The 21138-nt window shown below is 36.1% G+C and overlaps 1 protein-coding gene across 4 annotated transcripts in view; it reads right to left on the bottom strand.

Moving 5' to 3' along the window:
* The window catches only part of AK9 (adenylate kinase 9), a 190039-nt gene that overhangs the window by 99126 nt on the left and 69775 nt on the right, over positions 1 to 21138 (bottom strand). For 3 of the 4 annotated variants that reach the window (XM_032275055.1, XM_032275052.1, XM_032275053.1), the window contains exons 14-18: positions 18750 to 18860; positions 18545 to 18658; positions 14470 to 14609; positions 8087 to 8243; positions 7326 to 7440 (exon numbers count right to left, since the gene is read on the bottom strand). In XM_032275055.1, the coding sequence (XP_032130946.1) occupies positions 7326 to 7440; positions 8087 to 8243; positions 14470 to 14609; positions 18545 to 18658; positions 18750 to 18860 (637 nt within the window). The remainder of the gene's footprint in view (positions 1 to 7325; positions 7441 to 8086; positions 8244 to 14469; positions 14610 to 18544; positions 18659 to 18749; positions 18861 to 21138) is intronic. The other variant, XM_032275054.1, reaches the window with a different exon arrangement.

Here is a 21138-nt window from a genome sequence, read left to right as displayed (position 1 = left end):
TAGCATTTAAGAAACTCAGAGGTGCCATCATCAATAGCAGGAGGGTCCATGAATTTACACAGAAAAATTTAGTTCTTAAATGTCTAGGCCTTTACTACTTTGAATAGTAGAAATCCCAGTGGACAAATTAAAATGTAAGGTATTTAAAGAGAATTTTTTAGCAAGGAAGAACAATTAGCAAACTAAATCATGGTTTCTTTTAATATTTTATTCTTCAATCTGAAGGACCTTATAATTTGTTAAAATTTAGTATTGACCTATGAACAGATAACTGTGTGGTCAAATTTAAAAAAGTCATTCATTATACCCACATTAGAGAAGAAGCCCTCAACGTTAAACCTGTCAAACATAAATAATTAGCCTTGTTCTTTCCATACGCAGAACTTAGTCAGACTTTGGATTTTAGTCATGTCACACAAGTATTATATATTTTCATTTGCTTCTTATCATACTGTTTCTTCAGTTTGTAAATGCTAGTTAACAAAATTATTTTACCTATGCTCATTTTTTTTTACAGTGTTTTTTTGGAGCAGATGGCTGATTTAGAATAAGTTTGATATGGGCTGTGAAAACATCCACAACTGTGTGCTTTAGAGATTCTGTAAGTATTTGTGAAATTGCTGCTTTTCTTAAAATTGCCTAGAATCAGATCAAGTTACTAAATTACCATTTTGACTTCCACCAAGATGGCCAAATAGAAAGAGCTCCGGTTTGCAGTTCCCAGTGAGAGTGATCCAGAAGGTGAGTGATCTCTGCATTTGCAACTGAGGTACCAGTTTCATCCCATTGGGACTGGTTAGACAGTGGGTGCAGCCCAACGAGGGCAAGCTGAAGCAAGGTGGGACATTGCCTCACCCAGGAAGCATATGGGACCAGAGAACTCCCTCTCCTAGCCAAGGGAAGCCATTAGGGACTTTTCCAGACACTTTAGCACTTTGGCTCAGATACTGCGCTTTTCCCATGGTCTTCATAACCTGCAGACCAGGGGTATCCCTTTGGTGCTTACAATTGCAGTGCCCCAGGTTTCCAGCACAAAATCGGGTGACCATTTTAACTGCAGCAGTTTTTTTTTTTTCCTCATACCCCAGTGGTGCCTGGAACACCAGTGAGACAGAACCACTCATTTCCCTAAAAAAGGGGGCTGAAGTCAGGCAGTCAAGTGATCTGGTTCAGAGGGTCTCACCCCCATGAAGACCAGCAAGCAAAGATCCACTAGCTTGAAATTCTTGCAACCAGTCTGAGCTCAACCTGGAACATTTGAGCTAGATGGGGAAAGGGGCGTCCGCCATTGCTGAGGATCAGGTAGGCACTTAAAAAAATTATCTAACTATCTATCTATCTATCTATCTATCTATCTATCTATCTATCTATCTATCATCTATCTATCTATCTTTATTAGCAGCATGAAAATGGAGGGTAGGAAGTTTTAACCTCACTTGTATAAACAAAGTTGCCAGGAAGTTTACACAGCAACTGGGCAGAGACCACAGCAGCTCAGCAAGGCCTCTACAGGCAGACTGTCACTAAAATACCTTCTTGCTGGGCAGGGCATCTCTGAAAAAAGGCAGCAGCCTGTCAGGGACTTATAAATAAAGACCCCACCTTTCTGGGAGAGAGCACCTGGGAAAAGGGGTTGTTGTAGTTTCTACTTCAGCAGATTTAAACATCCCTGCCTGGTAGCTCTGAAGGGAGCAATGGACCTCCCAGGACAGTGCTTGAGCTCTGATAAGGAAGAGACTGCCTCCTCAAGTGGATCCCTGACCCCTATGTATCCTGGCTAGGAGACACCTCATACAGGAGAGCTCTGGCTGACATCTAGCAGGTAGTCTTCTGGGATGAAGCTACCAGAGGAAGAAATAGGCAGCAATCTTTGCTGCTGTGAATCACCTGCAGGTGATTCCCAGGCAAGCAGGGCCTGGAGTGGACTTCCAGCAAACTCCAGCAGACCTGCAGCAGAGGGGCCTGTTAGAAGGAAAATTAGCAAACAGAAAGAAATAGCTTCAACATCAACAAAAGGGATGTCCACTCAGAAACCCCATCCAAAAGTCACCAACTTCAAAGACCAAAGGTAGATAAATCCACGAAGATGGGAAGAAACCAGCACAAAAAGGCTGAAATTGACAAAACCCAGAACATCTCTTCTCCTCCAAGGAATCACAAATCCTAACCAGCAAGTCAACAAAACTGGATGGAGAATGAGTTTGACAAATTGACAGAAGAAGTCTCCAGAAGGTGGGTAATAACAAACTTCTCTGAGCTAAAGGAGCATGTTCTAATCCAATGAAAGGAAGCTAAGAACATTGAGAAAAGGTTAGATGAAATGCTAACTAGAATAACCAGCATAGAGAAGAATATAAATGACTTGATGGAGCTGAAAAACACAGCACAAGAACTTTGTGAAGCATACACAAGTTTCAATAGCCAAATTGATCAAACAAAAGAAAGGATATCAGAGATTGAATATCAACTCAATAAAATAAAGTGAGAAGGCAAGATTAAATAAAAAAGAGTGAGAAGAAATGAACAAAGCCTCCAGGAAATATGGGATTATGTGAAAACACCAAACCTACATTTGATCAGTGAACCTGAAAGGGATGAGGAGAATGAAACCAAGCTGGAAAAATTTCAGGATATTATCCAGGAGAACTTCACCAACCAACAAGACAGCCCAACATTCAAATCCAGGAAATAGAGAAAACACCACAAAGATACTTCACAAGAAGAGCAACCCAATACACATAATCATCAGATTCATCAGGGTTGAAATGAAGGAAAAAATGCTATGGGCAGCCAGAGAGAAAGGCCAGGTTACCCACAAAGGAAAGCCCATCAGACTCACAGCAGATCTCTCCACAGAAACCCTACAAGCCAGAAGAGAGTGGAGGCCAGTATTCAATATCCTTAAAGAAAAGAATTTTCAACCCAGAATTTCATATCTAGCCAAACTAAACTTCATAAGCGAAGGAGAAATAAAATCCTTTATGGACAAGCAACTGCCAAGAGATTTTGTCACCACCAGGCCTGCCTTACAAAAGCTCCTGAAGGAAGCACTAAACATTGAAAGGAACACCCAGTACTAGCCACTGCAAAAATATACAAAATTGTAAAGACAATCGACACTATGAAGAAACTGCATCAACTAATGGGCAAAACAACCAGCTAGCATGAAAATGGCAGGATCAAATTCACACATAACAATGTTAACCTTAAATATAAATGGGCTAAATGCCCCAATCAAAAGACACAGACTGGAAAATTGGATAAAGAGTCAAGACTCATTGGTGTGCTGTATTTAGGAGACCCATCTCACATGCAAAGACACACATAGGCTCAAAATAAAGGGATGGAGGAAGATTTACCAAGCAAATGGAGAGCAAAAAAAGTAGGGGTTGTGATCCTAGTCTCTGGTAAAACAGACTTTAAACCAACAAGATCAAAAGGGACAAAGAAGGGCATTACATAATGGTAAAGGGATCAATGCAACAAGAAGAGCTAACGATCCTAAATATATATGCACCCAATACAGAAGCACCCAGATTCATAAAGCAAGTTCTTAATGACCTACAAAGAGACTTAGGCTCCCACACAATAATAGTGGGAGACTTTAACACCCCTCTGTCAATATTAGACAGACCAACAAGACAGAAAATTAAGAAGAATATCCAGGACTTGAACTCAGATCTAGACCAAGCAGATGTAACAGATATCTACAGAACTCTCCACCCCCAGTCCACAGAATACACATTCTTTTCAGTACCACATCACACTTATTCTAAAATTGACCACATAATTGGAGGTAAATCACTCCTAAGCAAATGCAAAAGAATGGAAATCATAACAAACAGTCTCTTAGACCACAGTGCAATCAAATTAGAACTCAGGATCAAGAAACTCACTCGAAACCACAAAACTACATGGAAACTGAACAACCTGCTCCTGAATGACTATTGGATAAATAATAAAATGAAGGCAGAAATAAAGATGTTCTTCGAAACCAATGAAAATGAAGACACAATGTACCAGAATCTATGGGACACATTTAAAGCAGTGTTTAGTGGGAAATTTATAGCACTAAATGCCCACAAGAGAAGCAAGGAAAGATCTAAAATCAACACCCTAACATCATGATTAAAAGAACTAGAGGAGCAAGATCAAACAAATTCAAAAGCTACCAGAAGATGAGAAATAACTAAGATCAGAGCAGAACTCAAGGAGATAGAGATACACACACAAAAAAACCCTTCAAAAAATGAATGAATCCAGGAGCTGGTTTTTTGAAAAGATCAACAAAATAGACCACTAGCCAGACTAATAAAAGACAAAACTGAAGAATCAAATAGATGCAATAAAAAATGATAAAGGGGATATAACCCACTATCCCACAGAAATACAAACTATCATCAGAGATTACTACGAACACCTCTATGCAAATAAAACAACATATCTAGAAGAAATGGATAAATTCCTGGACACTTACGCCCTCCCAAGACTAAACCAGGAAGATGTCAAATCTCTGAAGAGACCAATAACAAGGTCTGAAATTGAGGCAGCAGTTAATAGCCTACCAACCCAAAAAAGTCCAGGAACTAGCTGGGTTCCCAGCCAAATTCTACCAGAGGTCCAAAAAGGAGCTGGTAAATTCTAAAACTATTTCAAACAATAGAAAAAGAGGGAATCTTCCCTAAATCATTTTATGAGACCAACATCATCCTGATACCAAAACCTAGCAGAGACACAACTGAAAAAGAAAATTTCAGGCCAATATGCATGATGAACATTGATGCTAAAATCCTCAATAAAATACTGGCAAACTGAATCCAACAACACATCAAAAAACCTATCCATCATGATCAAGTAGGCTTCATCCCTGGGATGCAAGGCTGGTTTAACATATGCAAATCAATAAACATAATTCATCACATAAAACCAAAGACAAAAACCACATGATTATCTCAATACATACAGAAAAGGCCTTTGACAAAATTCAACAGTTCTTTATGCTAAAAAACTCAACAAACTACATATTGATGGAATGCATCTCAAAATAATAAGAGCTGTTTCTGACAAACCCACAGCCAATATCATACGGAACGGGCAAAAACTGGAAGCGTTCCCTTTGAAAACCAGCACAAGACAAGGATGTCCTCTCTCATCACACCTATCCAACATAATATTGGAAGTTCTGGCCAGGGCAATCAGGCATAATAAAGAAACAGAGTATTCAATTAGGAGAAGAGGAGGTCAAATTGCTTTTATTTGCAGACAACATAATTGTATATTTAGAAGACCCCATTGTCTCAGCCCAAAATTTTCTTAAACTGATAAGCAGCTTCAGCAAAGTCTCAGGATACAAAATCAATGTGCAAAAATCACTATCATTCCTATAGACCAATTTCAGACAAATAGTGAGCCAAATCATGAGTGAACTCCCATTCGCAATTCCTGCAAAGAAAATAAAATAGCTAGGAATACAACAAACAAGGGATGTGAAGGACCCCTTCAAGGAGAACTACTAATCACTGCTCAAGGAAATAAGAGAGGACACAAACAGATGGGAAAACATTTCACGCTCATGGTTAGGAAGAATCAATGTTGTGAAAATGGCCATACTGCCCAAAGTAATTTATAGAATCAATGATATCTTCATCAAGCTACCATTGACTTTCTTCAAAAAATTAAAAAGCAACCTTAAATTTCATATGAAACCAAAAAAGAGCCCACATAGTCAGACGATCCTAAGGAAAAGAACAAGCTAGAGGCATCACGCTACCTGACTTCAAACTACACTACAAGTCTACAGTAATCAAAACAGCATGGTACTGGGACTAAAATAGAGATATAGACCAATGGAACAGAACAGAGGCCTCAGAAGTAATACCACACATCCACAACTCTATCTGATCTTTGACAAACCTCACAAAAACAAGCAATGTGGAAAAGATTCCCTATTTAATAAATGGTGTTGGGAAAACTGGCTAGCCATATGCAGAAAGCTGAAACTGGACTCCTTCCTTACATGTCACACAAAAATTAACTCAAGATGGATTAAAGATTTAAACATAAGACCTAATACCATAAAAACCCTAGAAGAAAACCTAGGCAATACCTTTCGGGACATACACATGGGCAAGGGCTTCATGACTAAAACACCAAAAGCAATGGCAACAAAAGCCAAAATTGCCAAATGGGATTTAATCAAACTTAAGAGCTTCTGCACAGCAAAAGAAACTATCATTAGAGTGAACTGGCAGCCAACAGAATTGGAAACATTTTTGAAGTCTACCCATTTGACAAAGGGCTAATATCTGGTATTTACAAAGAACTTAAACCAATTTACAAGAAAAAAATAAACAACCACACCAAAAAGTGGGCGAAGGATAGGAACAGACACTTTTCAAAAGAAGTCATTTATGCAGCCAAAAAATATATGAAAAAAGCTTATCATCACTGGTCATTAGAGAAATGCAAATCAAAACCACATTAAGATACCTACCATCTCATGCCACTTAGAATGGCAATCATTAAAAAATCAGGAGACAACAGATGTTGGAGAGGATGTGGAGAAAGAAGAATGCTTTTACACTGTTGGTGAGAGTGTAAATTAGTTCAACCATTGTGGAAGACAGTGTGGCGATTATTTAAGGATCTAGAACTAGAAATACCATTTGACCCAGTAATCCCATTATTGGGTATATACTCAAAGGATTATAAATCATTCAGTTATAAAGACACATGCACACATATGTTTATTGTGGCACTGTTCACAATAGCAAAGACTTGGAACCAAACCAAATGCCCATCAATGATAGACTGGATAAAGAAAATGTGGCACATATACACCATGGAATACTATACAGACATAGAAAGGGATGAGTTGGTGTCCTTTGCAGGGACATGAATGAAGCTGGAAACCATCATTCTCAGCAAACTGACACAAGAAGAGAAAATCAGACACTGTGTTCTCACTCACAAGTGACTGTTGAACAATGAGAACACATGAACACAGGGAGGGGAACATCACACACTGGGGCCTTGGGAGTGGTGGTCTAGGGGAGGCATAGCAGGGGGTGGGGGTCTAGTGGAGGGATAGCATTAAGAGAAATACCTAATGTAGATGACAGGGTGATGGATGCAGCAAACCACCATGTTATGGGTATACCTATGTAACAAACCTGCACATTCTGCACTTGTACCCCAGAACTTAAAGTATAATAAAAAGAATTCATTTCAATATTAAATATATTCTATAAGTGTAAATTGCAAAAAGATATTTAACTACTAAACACATACATCAATCTGGTTTTATCATTCTAGGCAGATTTTACCTTGCTGCTTCTTCCTCCTTTTTTTTCTTTTGTAGTTCTTCTAATAATCTTTCTAAAATTTTAGAGTCAATTTCAGATTTATTCCGTAAATATATTCTATTTAATAAACATTTTCCTGAAATACAGATAGACTAATATTACTTTTGAAGCTTATAAAATACAGTGAAACATATTTTGAAGATTAATAGAAAAATTATTTTTCTTTAAGCATGTATCAAAATAGAGCCAAGATTCTTATTAAAATATAAATAGACCATCTTAAATTCTTTATAAAAAGGTATGTATTAATACTGTATAAATAAATAAAACATAAAAAGAGGCATTATATTTTTTCCCCTGGAAATTCCCATTTTGAATGTTTAAGAGGCAAATGGAATAATTAAAATTTAATTTTGTTAAATTTGTGTACCTCATTTTTTCTACTTGAGGTGAAGGAGAACTAATATTTAGTCTTTGCCCTCAGCCTTATATATTATTCATTAAGAAGTTATAGCTTCTACTTGTGTGTGTGTGTGCTAAATTATCAGCTTTGAAGAACAATTTGAAGGGCCAGCTAGAACATTCAGCCATCCGGCACTTATTTCTTGCCACCTTCTCAGTATATGGAAGCCTCATTTTATGTATCTCTAGTTCCTGTAGAGATTGCTGGGGTGGTCTTTCTATCTAGGAAGAGTGGAGAGTTATCCATTTTATATTGAACCAAAAATATGATCAATAATAAAAACTTTACTTTCAAATTTACATAGTAAATATTTACCAACCATTGTTTACTGTATCTGATAAATAGATGACCAAATCAGGTATAATTTCTTTCTTGATTAAGACCATCCACAATTCTTTCATAATAGGGCAGTTGTCCATGATCCAGCCTCCATATTTTGGGGCACCAGGAAACCTATCCTTGTTTTCTTCCATTACCTGTGAAAAATTGTACACTGATATTAATATCATAGCTTGACAAGTCAAGGATGCTACCTTGATATGTAATTTCTGTGGATCTTAAACAAGTATCCTTTAAGTTCTTCTTTCAAAAGGAAAAAAAGAGTGATAATTTTTAAAGATAAACATATTTTTAAAGCAATAAAATAGTAAGTTTTAAAAGTTAAGAATGGAGGCTGGGCACAGTGGTGTATGCCTGTAGTATCAGCTACACAGGAGGCTGAGGCAGGAGCATTGCTTGAGTTCAGGTGTTTGAGGTTGCAGTAAGCTATAATTGTGCCACTGCACCAGTGTGAGACCCTGTCTCTAATGAGACAACAATAAAATTAACAATGGGAAGAAAATCCTTTGTGCAATAAATATAATAATATATTTTTGCTATATATTATTCATAGTGCAGATTGTGATTCAGAAGGTCTGTAGAGGGGCCCTAGAGTCTACCTTTCTAACATGCTTCTAGGTGATGACAGTGCCTGGGCCACTCTAAGTAGAAAGCTCCTGATCCAGCTGGCCTTTTCAGAGACAACGCCCTTCACTTCTCTTTTGCTTTTATTTCTCAGTGTGCGAGCTGAGAGGTACTGAGATAGTTCCTAATAATGGCAGTGGGAAGCACTGAGTCAAAACAACAAAACAAACTTTGCAGGTGCTTAGAAAAATCTGCTAAACTCTTGTCTTGCCTTTTCTCTCCAATAGCAATAGTTTCAACACATATTTGGAAATTAGTAATGTGTATCTGTGAAAACACCAATTCTGAGAGTTTTAAACAAGTTTGTGTGCCACTAGGTAATCACAAAATATTAGAAGTCAAAGGGGAAGAGACGTCAAGAGGGCCAATATTACCCTCGTGACAGGCCTATGCAGAATTTAAAATTATCTACTTTTTTTTTTTTTTTAGATGAGGTCTTGCTATGTTGCCCAAGCTGGTCTAGAACTCCTAGGCTGAAGTGATTCTCCCACTTCAGCCTCCTGAGTAGCTGGGACTACAGACTTGCACCACTATGTCCAGCTTGCTTTTTGAATTTTTATCTGAATGAACAGTCTTTTAAAAAAGAATTTTAAGCACATTGAAATGCTTAACATAAGAGAATTTGGGAAAAAGAAAAGCTATGAAGAAGACAAATAAATGGTTAATAAAAATTTAACCATTCAAATTTTAAATTGTATTTTTGAAACAAATTTTCAAACAATTTTTTAGTGTTTCAATTGTTGTTTGAAAGAAAACAACATTGAGATATAACTCATAATTTCTCCACCTCATTCCACTTTCTTTATTTTTTGTGTATATTCATGGGTTACAAGTGCAATTTTGCAGCATTGATCTATTGCACTGTGGTGAACTCAGGGCTTTCAGTACATCCATCACCAGAGTAAGGCACATTGTATCAGTCAAGCAAGCTTCTATCACCCACTGCTTCCCCACCCCTCTGATACACTGTTATCCATCATTCCATATTTTGCTTCTATGTGTAAAGATTGTTTCGCTCCCACCACGCTGTATTTGTCTTTCTGTGTCTGAGTTCTTTCACTTAAGATAATGTCCTCCAGTTCCAGCCATGTTTCTGCTGGATTTTGTTCTTCACTAATGAACACTTAGGTTGGAATCAACCTAAGTGTTATTGTTAATTGTCAATTGTTAATAGTGCTGCGATAAGTATACTAGTGCAGTGTCTTTTTGATAAAAGACTTCTTTTCTTTTGAGCAGATACCCAATAGTGGTATTGCTGGGTTGAACAGTAGTCTCATTTTTAGTTCTTTGAAAATCTCTATACTATTTTCATAAAGGTTGTACTAATTTACATTCCCATTAACAGTGTATAAATCATTTCCTTTTCTTTGCATCCTTGTCAACATCTGCTGTTTTTCGACTTTTTAATAATAGCTATTGTGACTGATGTAAAATACTATCTCATTGTGGTTTTAATGTGCATTTCTCTGATGATTGTGATGCTGAGCACTTTCTTCATATGTTTGTTGACTGCTTGCATGTCTTCTTTTCAGAAATGTCTGTTCATGTCCTTTGCCCACTTTTTAATGGGGTTGTTTTTCTCTTGTTGAGTTGTTTGAGCCCCTGGTAGATTCTGAATATTAGCCCTTTGTCAGATGCATTGTTTGCAAATATTTTCTTTTATTAGGTAGGTCCTCTGTTTACTCTGGTGATTATTTCTTCAGAAACGTTTCATTTAATTACATCCCATTTGTCTATTTTTGTTTTTGCTGTATTTCCTTTTGAGGACTTAGTTATACATGCTTTGCCTATACTAATGTACAGAGGAGATTTTCCTAGGTTCTTTTCTAGGATTTTTATAGTCTGAGTTCTTACATTTAAGTTTTTAACCCATCTTAATTTTGTATGTGGTGAGAGATAGGTGTCCAGTTTCATCATTCTGCATATGGCTCTCCAATTTTCCCAGCACCATTTATTGAACGGTGCGTCCTTTCTACAGTGTATATTTTAGCTGGCTTTGTCAAAGATCACTTGGTTGTAGGCATGTGGCTTTAGTTCTGGGTTCTCTATTCTTTTCCATCAATCTAAGTGTCTTTTAAAAATACCAGTACCATGATGTTTTGGCTACTATAGCCTTGTAGTATAATTTGAAGTCTGGCAATTTATTCTTTTTGCTTAAGTTTGCTTTGACTTTATTGCTTTTTCAGCTTTATTCTTTTTGCTTAAGTTTGCTTTGGCTATTTGGGTTCTTTTTATTGTTCTGTATAAATTTCATTATTATTTTTTCTAATTCTGTGAAGAATGACATCAGCAATTTTTATAGGAATTGCATTAAATCTGTAGATTGCTTTGGGTAGCTTAGTCATTTCAACAATATTTATTCTTCTGATACATGAACATGGTATGTTTTTCCATTTATTTGTGTTACATATGGTTTCTTTCATCAGTATTTTGTAGTTCTCCTTGCAGAGATCTTTCACCTCCTTGGTTAAATGTATTCCTGGGTATTTTGTTATTCTCATAGCCATTATAAATGGGATTGAGTTCTTGGTTGATTTTGTATCCTGGAACTTTACTGAAGTCATTTATCAAATCTACGAGTCTTTTGAAGGAGTCTTTAGGGTTTTTCTATGTATAGAAACATATCATCAGCAGAGATCATTTGACTTCCTCTTTTCCAATTTGGATGACTTTTATTTCATTCTCTCACCTGATTGCTATAGCTAGGATTTCTAGGACTATGTTGAACAGGAGTGGTGAAACTGGGTATACTTGTCTTGTTCCAGTTATTAGGGGGAATACTTTTAACTTTTCCTCATTCAGTATAATGGTGGCAGTGGGCTTGTTATATATGGCTTTTATTATTTTGAGGTATGTTCTCTCTATGCCTAGTTTGGTAAGGGCTTTATTATGAAGTGATGCTGGATTTTACTGAATGCTATTCCTGCACCTATTGATATTATCACATAATTTTTTGTTTTTAATTCCGTTTAAGTGGTGAATCACATTTATTGATTTGTTTATGTTGAATCAACCTCACATTCCTGGGATAAAATTCACTTGATTGTGATGATTTTCTTTCTGTATATGTTGTTGACTCTGGTTTGTTAGTATTTTATTGAGGAAATTTGCATCTATGTTTATTAGGAATAATGGTCTATAGCGTTTTTTGTTGTGTCATTGTCTGGCTTTGGTAACAGAGTGATGCTGGCTTTATAGAATGAGTTATGGAGGAATCCCTCCTCCTTGATGTTTTGGAGCAGTTTTAGTAGGATTGGTAGCAGTTCTTCCTTTTACATCTGTCAGAATTTGGCTGTAAATCTATCTGACCCTGGGCTTTGTTGCTGTTGTTGTTGTTGAAAGATTTTTAATTACTGATTCAATTTCACTACTCTTTGTTGGTCTGTTCCTATTTCTTCTGGTTCATCTTGGGAGGTTGTATATTTCTAAGAACTTATCCATTTCCTCTAGGTTTTCCAGATTGTATGCATAGAGATGCTGATAGTAGTCCCTAGTGATCTTTCGTATTTCTGTTGCATCAGTTGTAACGACACCTTAATTATTTCTGATTTTGCTTATTTGAATGTTCTATCTTTTTCACTTGATTACCTAGCTATCAATTTTGTTTATTTTTTCAAAGAGCAAACTTTTAATTAATCCTTTGTAATATTTTTTGGTCTCAATTTCATTTAGTTCTGCTAGCTTTTGATGTGGTTTGCTCTTGCTTTTCTAGTTCTTTGAGATACGATGTTAGATTTGTTAATTTGAGATCTTCCTATCTTTTTGATGTAGGCGCTTAACACTATAAAATTGCCTCTTAGCACTGTTTTTGCTGTACCTCAATCACATTTGATATGTTGTGTTTATTTTAACTGTTTCAAAACTTTAAAAAGTTTCTGCCTTAATTTCATCTTTGATCCAACAATCATCAGGAGCAGATTATTTAATTTCCATACATTTGTATGGTTTTGAGGGTGCCTTTTGATATTGATTTCTGGTTTTATTTCACTTTGGTCCAAGAAGGTACTTGATAGGATTTCAATTTTTAAAATTTTTTTGAGACTTGCCTTGTGGCCTTGCATATGGGCATTTGAGAATGTTCCATGGGTAGATGAGAATAATGAATATTCTGCAGGTGTAGGGTAGACTGTTCTGTAAATGTCTGTTAGATTCATTTGGTCTAGAATCCAATTTAAGTCTAGAGTTTCTTTGTTGATTTTCTGCCTTAATGTTCTGTTTAGAGCTGTCAGTGGAGTATGGAAGTCCCCTACTATGATTGCACTGCTGTCTATCTCTTTTCTTAGGTCTAGTTGTATTTGTTCTATGAATCTTGGTGCTGTGGTGTTGGATGCATATATATTTAGAATTGGCATCTTTTCTTGTGAAACTGAACCTTTTATGATGATATAATGATCTCCTTTGTCTTTTTTAAAAATCTACTGTTGATTTAATGTCTGTTTTATCTGATGTAAATATAGCTACTCCTGTTAACTTTTGGTTTCCATTTTGTGGAATATGTTTTTCCATCCCTTTACTTTGACTCTGTAAATGTCTTTACCAGTTAGGTGGGTTTCTTATATGTAGCACATGGTTGAATTTTTTTTGTTGTTATTGAGACGGAGTCTCACTTCTTTGCCCAGGCTGGAGTGCAATGGCACAATTTCGGCTCACTGCAACCTCTGCCTCCCAGGATCAAGCAATTCTCCTGCCTCAGCCTCCCGAGCAGGTGGGATTACAAGCACTCACCATCAAGCTCAGCTAATTTTTGTATTTTTAGTAGAGATGGGGATGGGGTTTCACCATGTTGGCCAGGCTGGTCTTGAACTCCTGACCTCAAGTGAGCTGCCTGCCTTCGCCTCCCAAAGTGCTCGGATTACAGGTGTAAGCCACCACACCTGAGTGGAATTTTTAAAAAAATCCATTCCACCAGGCAATATCTTTTAAGTGGAGCATTTAGCCCATTTATGTTTAATGTTAGCATTGACATGTAAGGCTTTCTTCTTGCCATAATGTTATTAACTACTTGCTTTGCAGTCTTGATCTTGTAATTGCATTTTCAGACCTGCAAAGAGGTCTAATACTTGCAAAGAGTTTAATACTTTCATGTGGTTTTTAAAAATTATTATACTTTAAGTTCTGGGGTATATATGCAGAAAGTGCAGGTTTGTTACATAGGTATACATGTGCCATGGTGGTTTGCTGCACCCATCACCCCATCATCTACATTAGGCATTTCTCATAATGCTATCCTTCCCCATCCCCCAACCACTGCTATCCCTCCCCTTGTTCCCCAACACCCCAACAAGCCCCAGTGAGTAATGTGTGTCCACTCATCTCCCCTATGAACACATGTTCAAGCAGTTTGGATGAAATTAATTAACAATCGAGCAAAAATTGTCTTGGCTTATAACTAATTAGTTCATATTTGAAACATATAACTTTGGTACCTAATACCAATATGCATCATCTTTTAACTAACTGAACGGAATCAAAGACAATAAAATTTAATTAAGAATTAATTTCAAAGGCATAAAATTATATTACATAATTTTGTTTATATTTGAAAATTTACTAAAGAGCATCAGTAGTTGTTCACTGGGGTACTTTGCACTTAGCAATGCTGACTACACAATGTACATGAATTTGATGGCTACAAATTTCAACACCATAATCTAGTATGTTCATAATTATTTTAAAGTCTTAACATTTTCTCAGTTATAGTTAAGTCACTGAAAAGAATTACCCAGCTAGATTTTTTACCTCTCTAAGGACTTCCTGTAAGATTTCAGCATACTTTTCATATGGCTGTTCAAAGTTCATATCCTGTGACATTTTTATAGTCTTCTCAATCATGGACACAACCTCTGGATGATCTGCAGTTACCTCTTCTATTGAGTCTTCTGTTGGGACAAAAGTAAAATAAGCTGATAAATTAATGCCATGAATAATTTTAGTGGACAATACTATTTGCAATAAAATATGATTGATAATATCTGACCCAAGAAAGTATTATTTTCATGTCATTGCAGCACACATTGGAAGGGGGAGAACTAAGACGTCAGAGAGGAAATGTGAAGTCAGGAATCACAGAACCACAAACTCTCTGAGAAGTGACTTAAAGCCAGTGCAGCAGAATGAAAGTGAAAGGCACAAGAAGAAAGTCATGCAGGCAGGAGTCAAAACCAGGGAAGAAATGTAGGGGGCAGAGGATTCCAGGAGTCAAGTGAAAACACAAGCATCTAGGGAATGAGTCAAAAAACATGATGAATTACTTCCAATTACAAGGGACGGTAAGAGGACAAGAGGTAGGCAAGTTGCAGGGGACGGGGAAAAGGTGGCATAGGCTGGTGTTTCAAGTGTTACACGTGATTCTTGTCCTCTTTGGTGCTGAAGTGTGTCCTTGCATGCCAGAGCTGGCTCTTAGGCTGCGTCGTGATGTAAATGTTTGTACATCTGCTACTCTAATGAGACAGGAGTATGGCAGTTTCACCTGACTCCTTGAATTCTGCAACTGCAGTCAAGCTTCTGAGCCTCTACCTCAGGGCTCCATCTGTCAGGGTCTCTAGCTGGAGCCGGACTGATCCCAGCCCAGAAAAATCCCACAGGGCCTTCAAAGAGCAGTTGCCTGCTGCCCTCCCTGTCTGAAAGTGTTCTCAGGGATCAACAGAGTTACAGTTCCTGGAGAGACAGAGCAGAAAAGTCAAGAACCCATGATCTTACTGTGCCCATAAGAGTGGGTGCACAGTGAGGCAGAAACAGCCAGGCAAAGATGCTAAATGTGCTAAAAGCTGCCAATATCCATTCGCCTCTTCCTTCATACAGGAACTCTGACTTTGTCAAGGTTAGCAATGTGCCCAGCTGAAAAACTGCATCTCTCAACTTCCCTTATAGCTTGGACAGCCAGTAAGAGGCAAGCAGAATGTGTGTGTGCGTGTGTGTGTGTGTGTGTGCATGGGCGCGCGCACTCGTGCATGCGTGTGTGCACTCACGTTCACATGTACTCCTCACACTCAGCTGACTCAGCTAAGTGAAGTGCCAGTTTTTGTCCTCTCCTCTCTCCTTTTCCTTTTCCTTTCCCATTCCCTTTCCCTTTCCGTTTCCAATGTTCCTTCTATGTACACTGATATGATGGCTGGAGCTCTAGCAGCCATCTTGCAGATTATTATTGTAGCTATGCCAGGGATGGCAGAGCAGAAAGACTGCCTGTCTTTCCAATATTCTTTTTCACCAAAACAACATATCATGTATTATTTTTTTCAATGTTCTTGCATGTCCAACTTTTCATAATAGAAAAGCCATTAAAACAGAATAACTTGGATATTAGTAATGCTTTTTTTAAAAAAAAAACAACACATATTTCTTATTCTAAATTCTGAAGGAATTACTTGTGTTTTAAAACCACAATATAAAAGAATCAAATTACCCAAATATTAATTTACTTGTATCTGAATACAACTTTACATCTTGACTAGCTTCTTGAGAATGCATTTTAAATGTTTCACCGGTTTCTTTTCCATCTATGAATAAAACATTGTGAATGCCTAAAGAATTGTATTTTTAAAAATGTAGGTAATTCCCAAGGAAGATTGTAATATAAACCTAGGGAACCAGGACTCACATGCCCAATTTTTAATTAAAATAACAACCATAACATTTAAATGGGTAAATATATCTAGCAGCAGATAATGAAGGTAATAACCTATAACAAAACCAGGAGTAGTTTCAGCTTATTATAATGCCAATGCATCTAAATGGAAAAAAACAATCTACAGTGCCCCTTCTGAGGCAGCTAACACCGTCTTGACTCTTAGCTGTCAAGGCTGTGCTTATCTCAGAGACATGGGGAAGAAGGGTGCCTTTTCACCCACGAATATTGGCAATATTGGTATCCGTCCAGCAATGGGTAGAGGTACTGCTGCCTGCTTCTAACTTGTACTGCCTCTCCCAAAGAGGGAGCAGATAGTCTCGAGGAGGGGCTTTCTTTGTGGATTGGAGCTGGGAACTCCACAGCAGCAGACATGGGGCTGTCAGCTTCCATCTGATGGCCAAAAATTTAATATACAGGGGGTGGGGTCCTTCTGTGAAGGCTGTGTGAGTTAAGGGAGGAGTGCCATACGTGAGTTTCTAACGGTGCCCCATTCAATTCTTACTAGGCTTTAAACAGCAGGCAAGCACATGTGTCTGAATTAGTAGGAGAAACTAAAAAATCAGCTCTATTATTTAACAAAATAAATTATAGATGATGAACTTTAAAGCTGAATAAAAAACCACAATATGTTTATATATATAAATTTATAGAAATATTTTATATAAAATTTATACATATATCAATTTATATATATAAAGTTATATTTATATATGTCCTCTTCTCTATTATTTATATATATAAATGTCTTTCTCTCATTTATATAATTATACATAATATTATATATTATAAATCAGACATATATATAATATTATATATAATCAATCAATCCTCTCAATCAGACATTTGTATATATAATATAATAATAATCCTCTCAGACATTTAATATATATATAAATGCCTGATTGAGAGGGAGACCCATATATATATAAATGTGTGACTGAGAGGAGGACATATATAAATATAAGTGTATATATAAAATTTATATATATCTCTGTAAGTCTGTATATATATAATAAACTTATATTCTGGTTTTCTTCATTCAGTTTTAAACTTATTATAAAGTAAGTTACAGTTTTAAGACCTGTAACTTATTTTATAATGTATATTTATATAATATATAAAATATATGTATTTATATGATATACAAAAATATGTATATATACATTATATATAGATAAATGCCTGATTGAGAGGAAGACTTTTTAAGCTAAAAGTGAAGGAAGAAAGCAACAAAGAGAAAATAATGATCTGACTGCAAAAATGTGAAAAAATACCTTTATATCAAAAACAGCAAGCTGACTTAGAAGACAAACCACCCAATTTGTAAAATAGATGAAAAGTAAGACACTAATATGGAAAGTTTATATAGAGACTGTATAATTGATATAACCATTTAGAAAAATCAGCAAAAACCAAAAATAGTCACCTCAAAAAAGAAGAAATATAAATGGTTAACAAATATGAATATAAATTACCTAACTAAAAATTAAAACAACAGAAAATACTGAGGAAACAATAACATATATTTTGTATATTACTGGGGAAACATAATTTGGAACAATTTTATGCAAAGCAATTTTACTCTGTCTATAGCTTCATATTTATTAATTTAGTAATTCCTATAAATCTCCAGGAATTCTAGAGAACTTGTGCAGTAACTTAAAATGAGGATTAAAATATTTCCCAATGAAGTAATATAATTAAATCGTACATTATAAGGAAAAAAACATAAAAACACTTTACATTTAGCTACTCTGTAGTATATTACATATAATTATTATATAATGTTATATAATATAATGTTATATGCTCTTATGGTTCAAGTATGAATAGAAAAATTTTATAAGGATAAATAGCACAATGGGTAAATGATAAAATTTCACAGTTAAAGTTTAAAAAAGAATTTATCATATGATAATGATTGTATCACGTTGGAAACATTCAAACATTTTTCTTTGGGCTTTAATTGTATTTGACTTCCCATTTTCTATGTTTTCTTCTTCATTCTAGTAAATTGACTTCTGTTCTATAGTTGTTCAGGTTAAATCCATAAGAAATAATTTAGCTTTTTTCCTCCTGAAGTTTCCAATTTTGGGGGTAATTTTAAGCATAAGTATAAACATAATTAAATATGAACTAAATGAAAATGAGATCCACAAACATGGCATTAGTAGTTCACTTTGTTACCATCTTTATCAACTTTAGCAGCTTGATCAGAAAGGACATTTTCTGATTTTGTTTTGGCTTCTTCAGTGTCCTCTAAAGAACTGCTTCTCTCCCTTTGGGAGCCTTGAATGTACCCTACAATGAAAGAATAATATATTTTATCAGCTCATCTATTTATATTAGGAATGATCTGGTCAATAAAATCAGCAATATATTATTTCTTTACTTTCATTAATTGACGAGTCTGTGTCCTCTAAGCTTTTATGTGCATCTGTCGGGAATACTCCAAATTCCATTTGTTCATACTGCCTTTGAAATTCTCTTAAAGTTGTTTCAGCTGAAATACAATAATGGGCAGTGTTAGCAAAAGGTAGTTGGGGATAGGGAGGCAGGTGGAGTGAGCAAAGCCCCTGCTTCAAAGTTAGACACACCTGAGTTTTCAGTTCTGACTTATGAGCTGTAAGGGCTCTGTGGCTTTGGTAAACCACTTGATCTTTTTGTCTCAATTTCTAGGCAAAACGAGGATCTTTAAACCTAAAGCATTGCTGTGAGGATTAAATGAGGTAATAAATATAAACGCTTGGAAAATGCTGGCACACAGGAAGGCTGTTCCATGTCAACTGCCATCCTCTGTATAATCATGTAATTTTTATGTTAAAAAAAACCTCAATATTCTCCACTGACAAATTTTTCTTAAAAATATATTGGGGCAAAATTCAATAGCAAAAAATTCCAATTAAAAAAAATTTAAGTAGAGTTACTCTATTGTCAGATTTAAAATAATTAGTGAATTTGGAAAAGAAAATAAAAAGCCTTTTAAGTTTGCAGCATATGAGAGATAGCATCTATTTCTATATTCCAGTGGGAGAAGGCAATTTGTGGAAAGTTGTAAAATCCATGATTTAACGTCATAATTTAATGTGAATGAAACATTACAGATCACTGTTCTTCCTCCAGGAGCCTGGCTAACTTCCTGCCTTGGTCCAAGTCTCGGTCAAATGTCCTCTCTTTGGAGATGTCTTCCCTGGGCATCCCAACACTTCAGTATCCCTACTCCAATCACTGTCTGCCCCATTATATGTTATATATATTTTTTCCATTTGTTACCTTGGCTTTTTGCTTTGTTGTTGTTGTTTTTCACTCTTCTGCCCACTATTAAATTGTGAGCACCACAAGGACAGAGACTTCATGTGTCTTGTTTACATCTGTATTGCTAGTGCCTAGAATCATGTCTAACTCAAGTATTTGTTGAGTGAAGGAATGAATGAATTTTGTCCAGCCTTAAATAGGCTGAATAACAAGACACTTTAGTAGTCTGAGCCAATATTTCTCCAGCTTCAGTTTGTAAGTTGTCTGAGATATTTTATTTTTTTTATTTTTAATTTTCATTTTGAAGGTAATATACTAAAAATATAACTTCACTCTGTATCATCTGGATAATTTGAATGGCATGCAATTTCGGTGCTGGTCTTTTTTTTTTTTTTTTTTTTTGTAATCTCTTGGGCACCATGTTGAATTATTTTATTTGTTTATAGGCTAATGAGAAAGAAGAGAGGCAGATTTATTAGGCAAATGCTATGTTCTCATCTAGCAAAAACTCAGCATTGCCATGTAGGGAGAAGTAATTTATTTGCTATTTAAACAGTTTTGAGCATGGAAAATGTGGGGAAGCCTCCCAATTTTTGTAAAAAGTTAAAAAAAACTGAAAAAACTTATAGCAAGCTCTGACAAATAGAAAACACCCCCCTCCCCGCCATTATAAACCAGTCACAATTAAGAATGTAGGGGAAAAGTCCTAAATAAACAAAAGTTTAAAAAAATATAAGAATAATGAAACTGGGCAGAGTTGCTCATGCTTGTAATCCCAGCACTTTGGGAGGCCAAAGCAGGAGGATCATTGAGGCCAGCAGTTAGAGACCAGCCTGGACATCATACTGAGACCCCTGTCTGTGTCAGAAAAAAAAAAAAATCATCGTGATGAGATAAGGTTTATTTCAGAAATACAAGAACTGTTTAATATTGGAAAATACATTAGTATAACTGATCAAGTCAATAAGTCAAAGAATTAAAAACTTAATGATTATCTTGAAAGATGCTGGCAATACATTTGGTAATTTTCATTTTTTCTTTTAATTTTATTATATTATTATTTTTTGAGATAAGGTCTTACCCTGTTGCTCAGGCTGGAGTGTGGTGATGCGATCATGGCTCACTGCAGCTTCAAACTCCTGGGCTCAAGTGATCCTCCCACCTCAGCCTCCTGAATAGCTGAGTCTACAGGTGTGAACCACCACACCCAACTAAATTTTTTTTTTTTTTTTGGGTGGAAATAGCGTCTCCCTTTGTTGCCCAGGCTGGTCTTTAACTCCGGTCCTCAAGCGATCTTCCTACTTTGGCCTCCTAAAGCGTTGAGATTACAGGTATGGGCCATTGAGCTTGACTGTATTTGGTAATTTTCTTTTTTTTTTTTTAAATTACACTTTATGTTCTGGGGTACACATGCTGATGGTTCAGGTTTGTTACATAGGTATACACGTGCCATGGTGGTAGTTTGCTGCATCCATCACCCCATCATCTATATTAGGTATTTCTCCTAATGCTATTCCTCCCCAATC

This window comes from Sapajus apella, unplaced genomic scaffold (genome assembly GCF_009761245.1).
Source record: "Sapajus apella isolate SASKATOON/1434 unplaced genomic scaffold, GSC_monkey_1.0 scaffold6, whole genome shotgun sequence".
NCBI classification, from domain to species: Eukaryota; Metazoa; Chordata; class Mammalia; order Primates; family Cebidae; genus Sapajus; species Sapajus apella.
The sequence above is the reverse complement of the archived record's forward strand: the minus strand, read 5'-3'. Positions and strand labels throughout refer to the sequence as shown.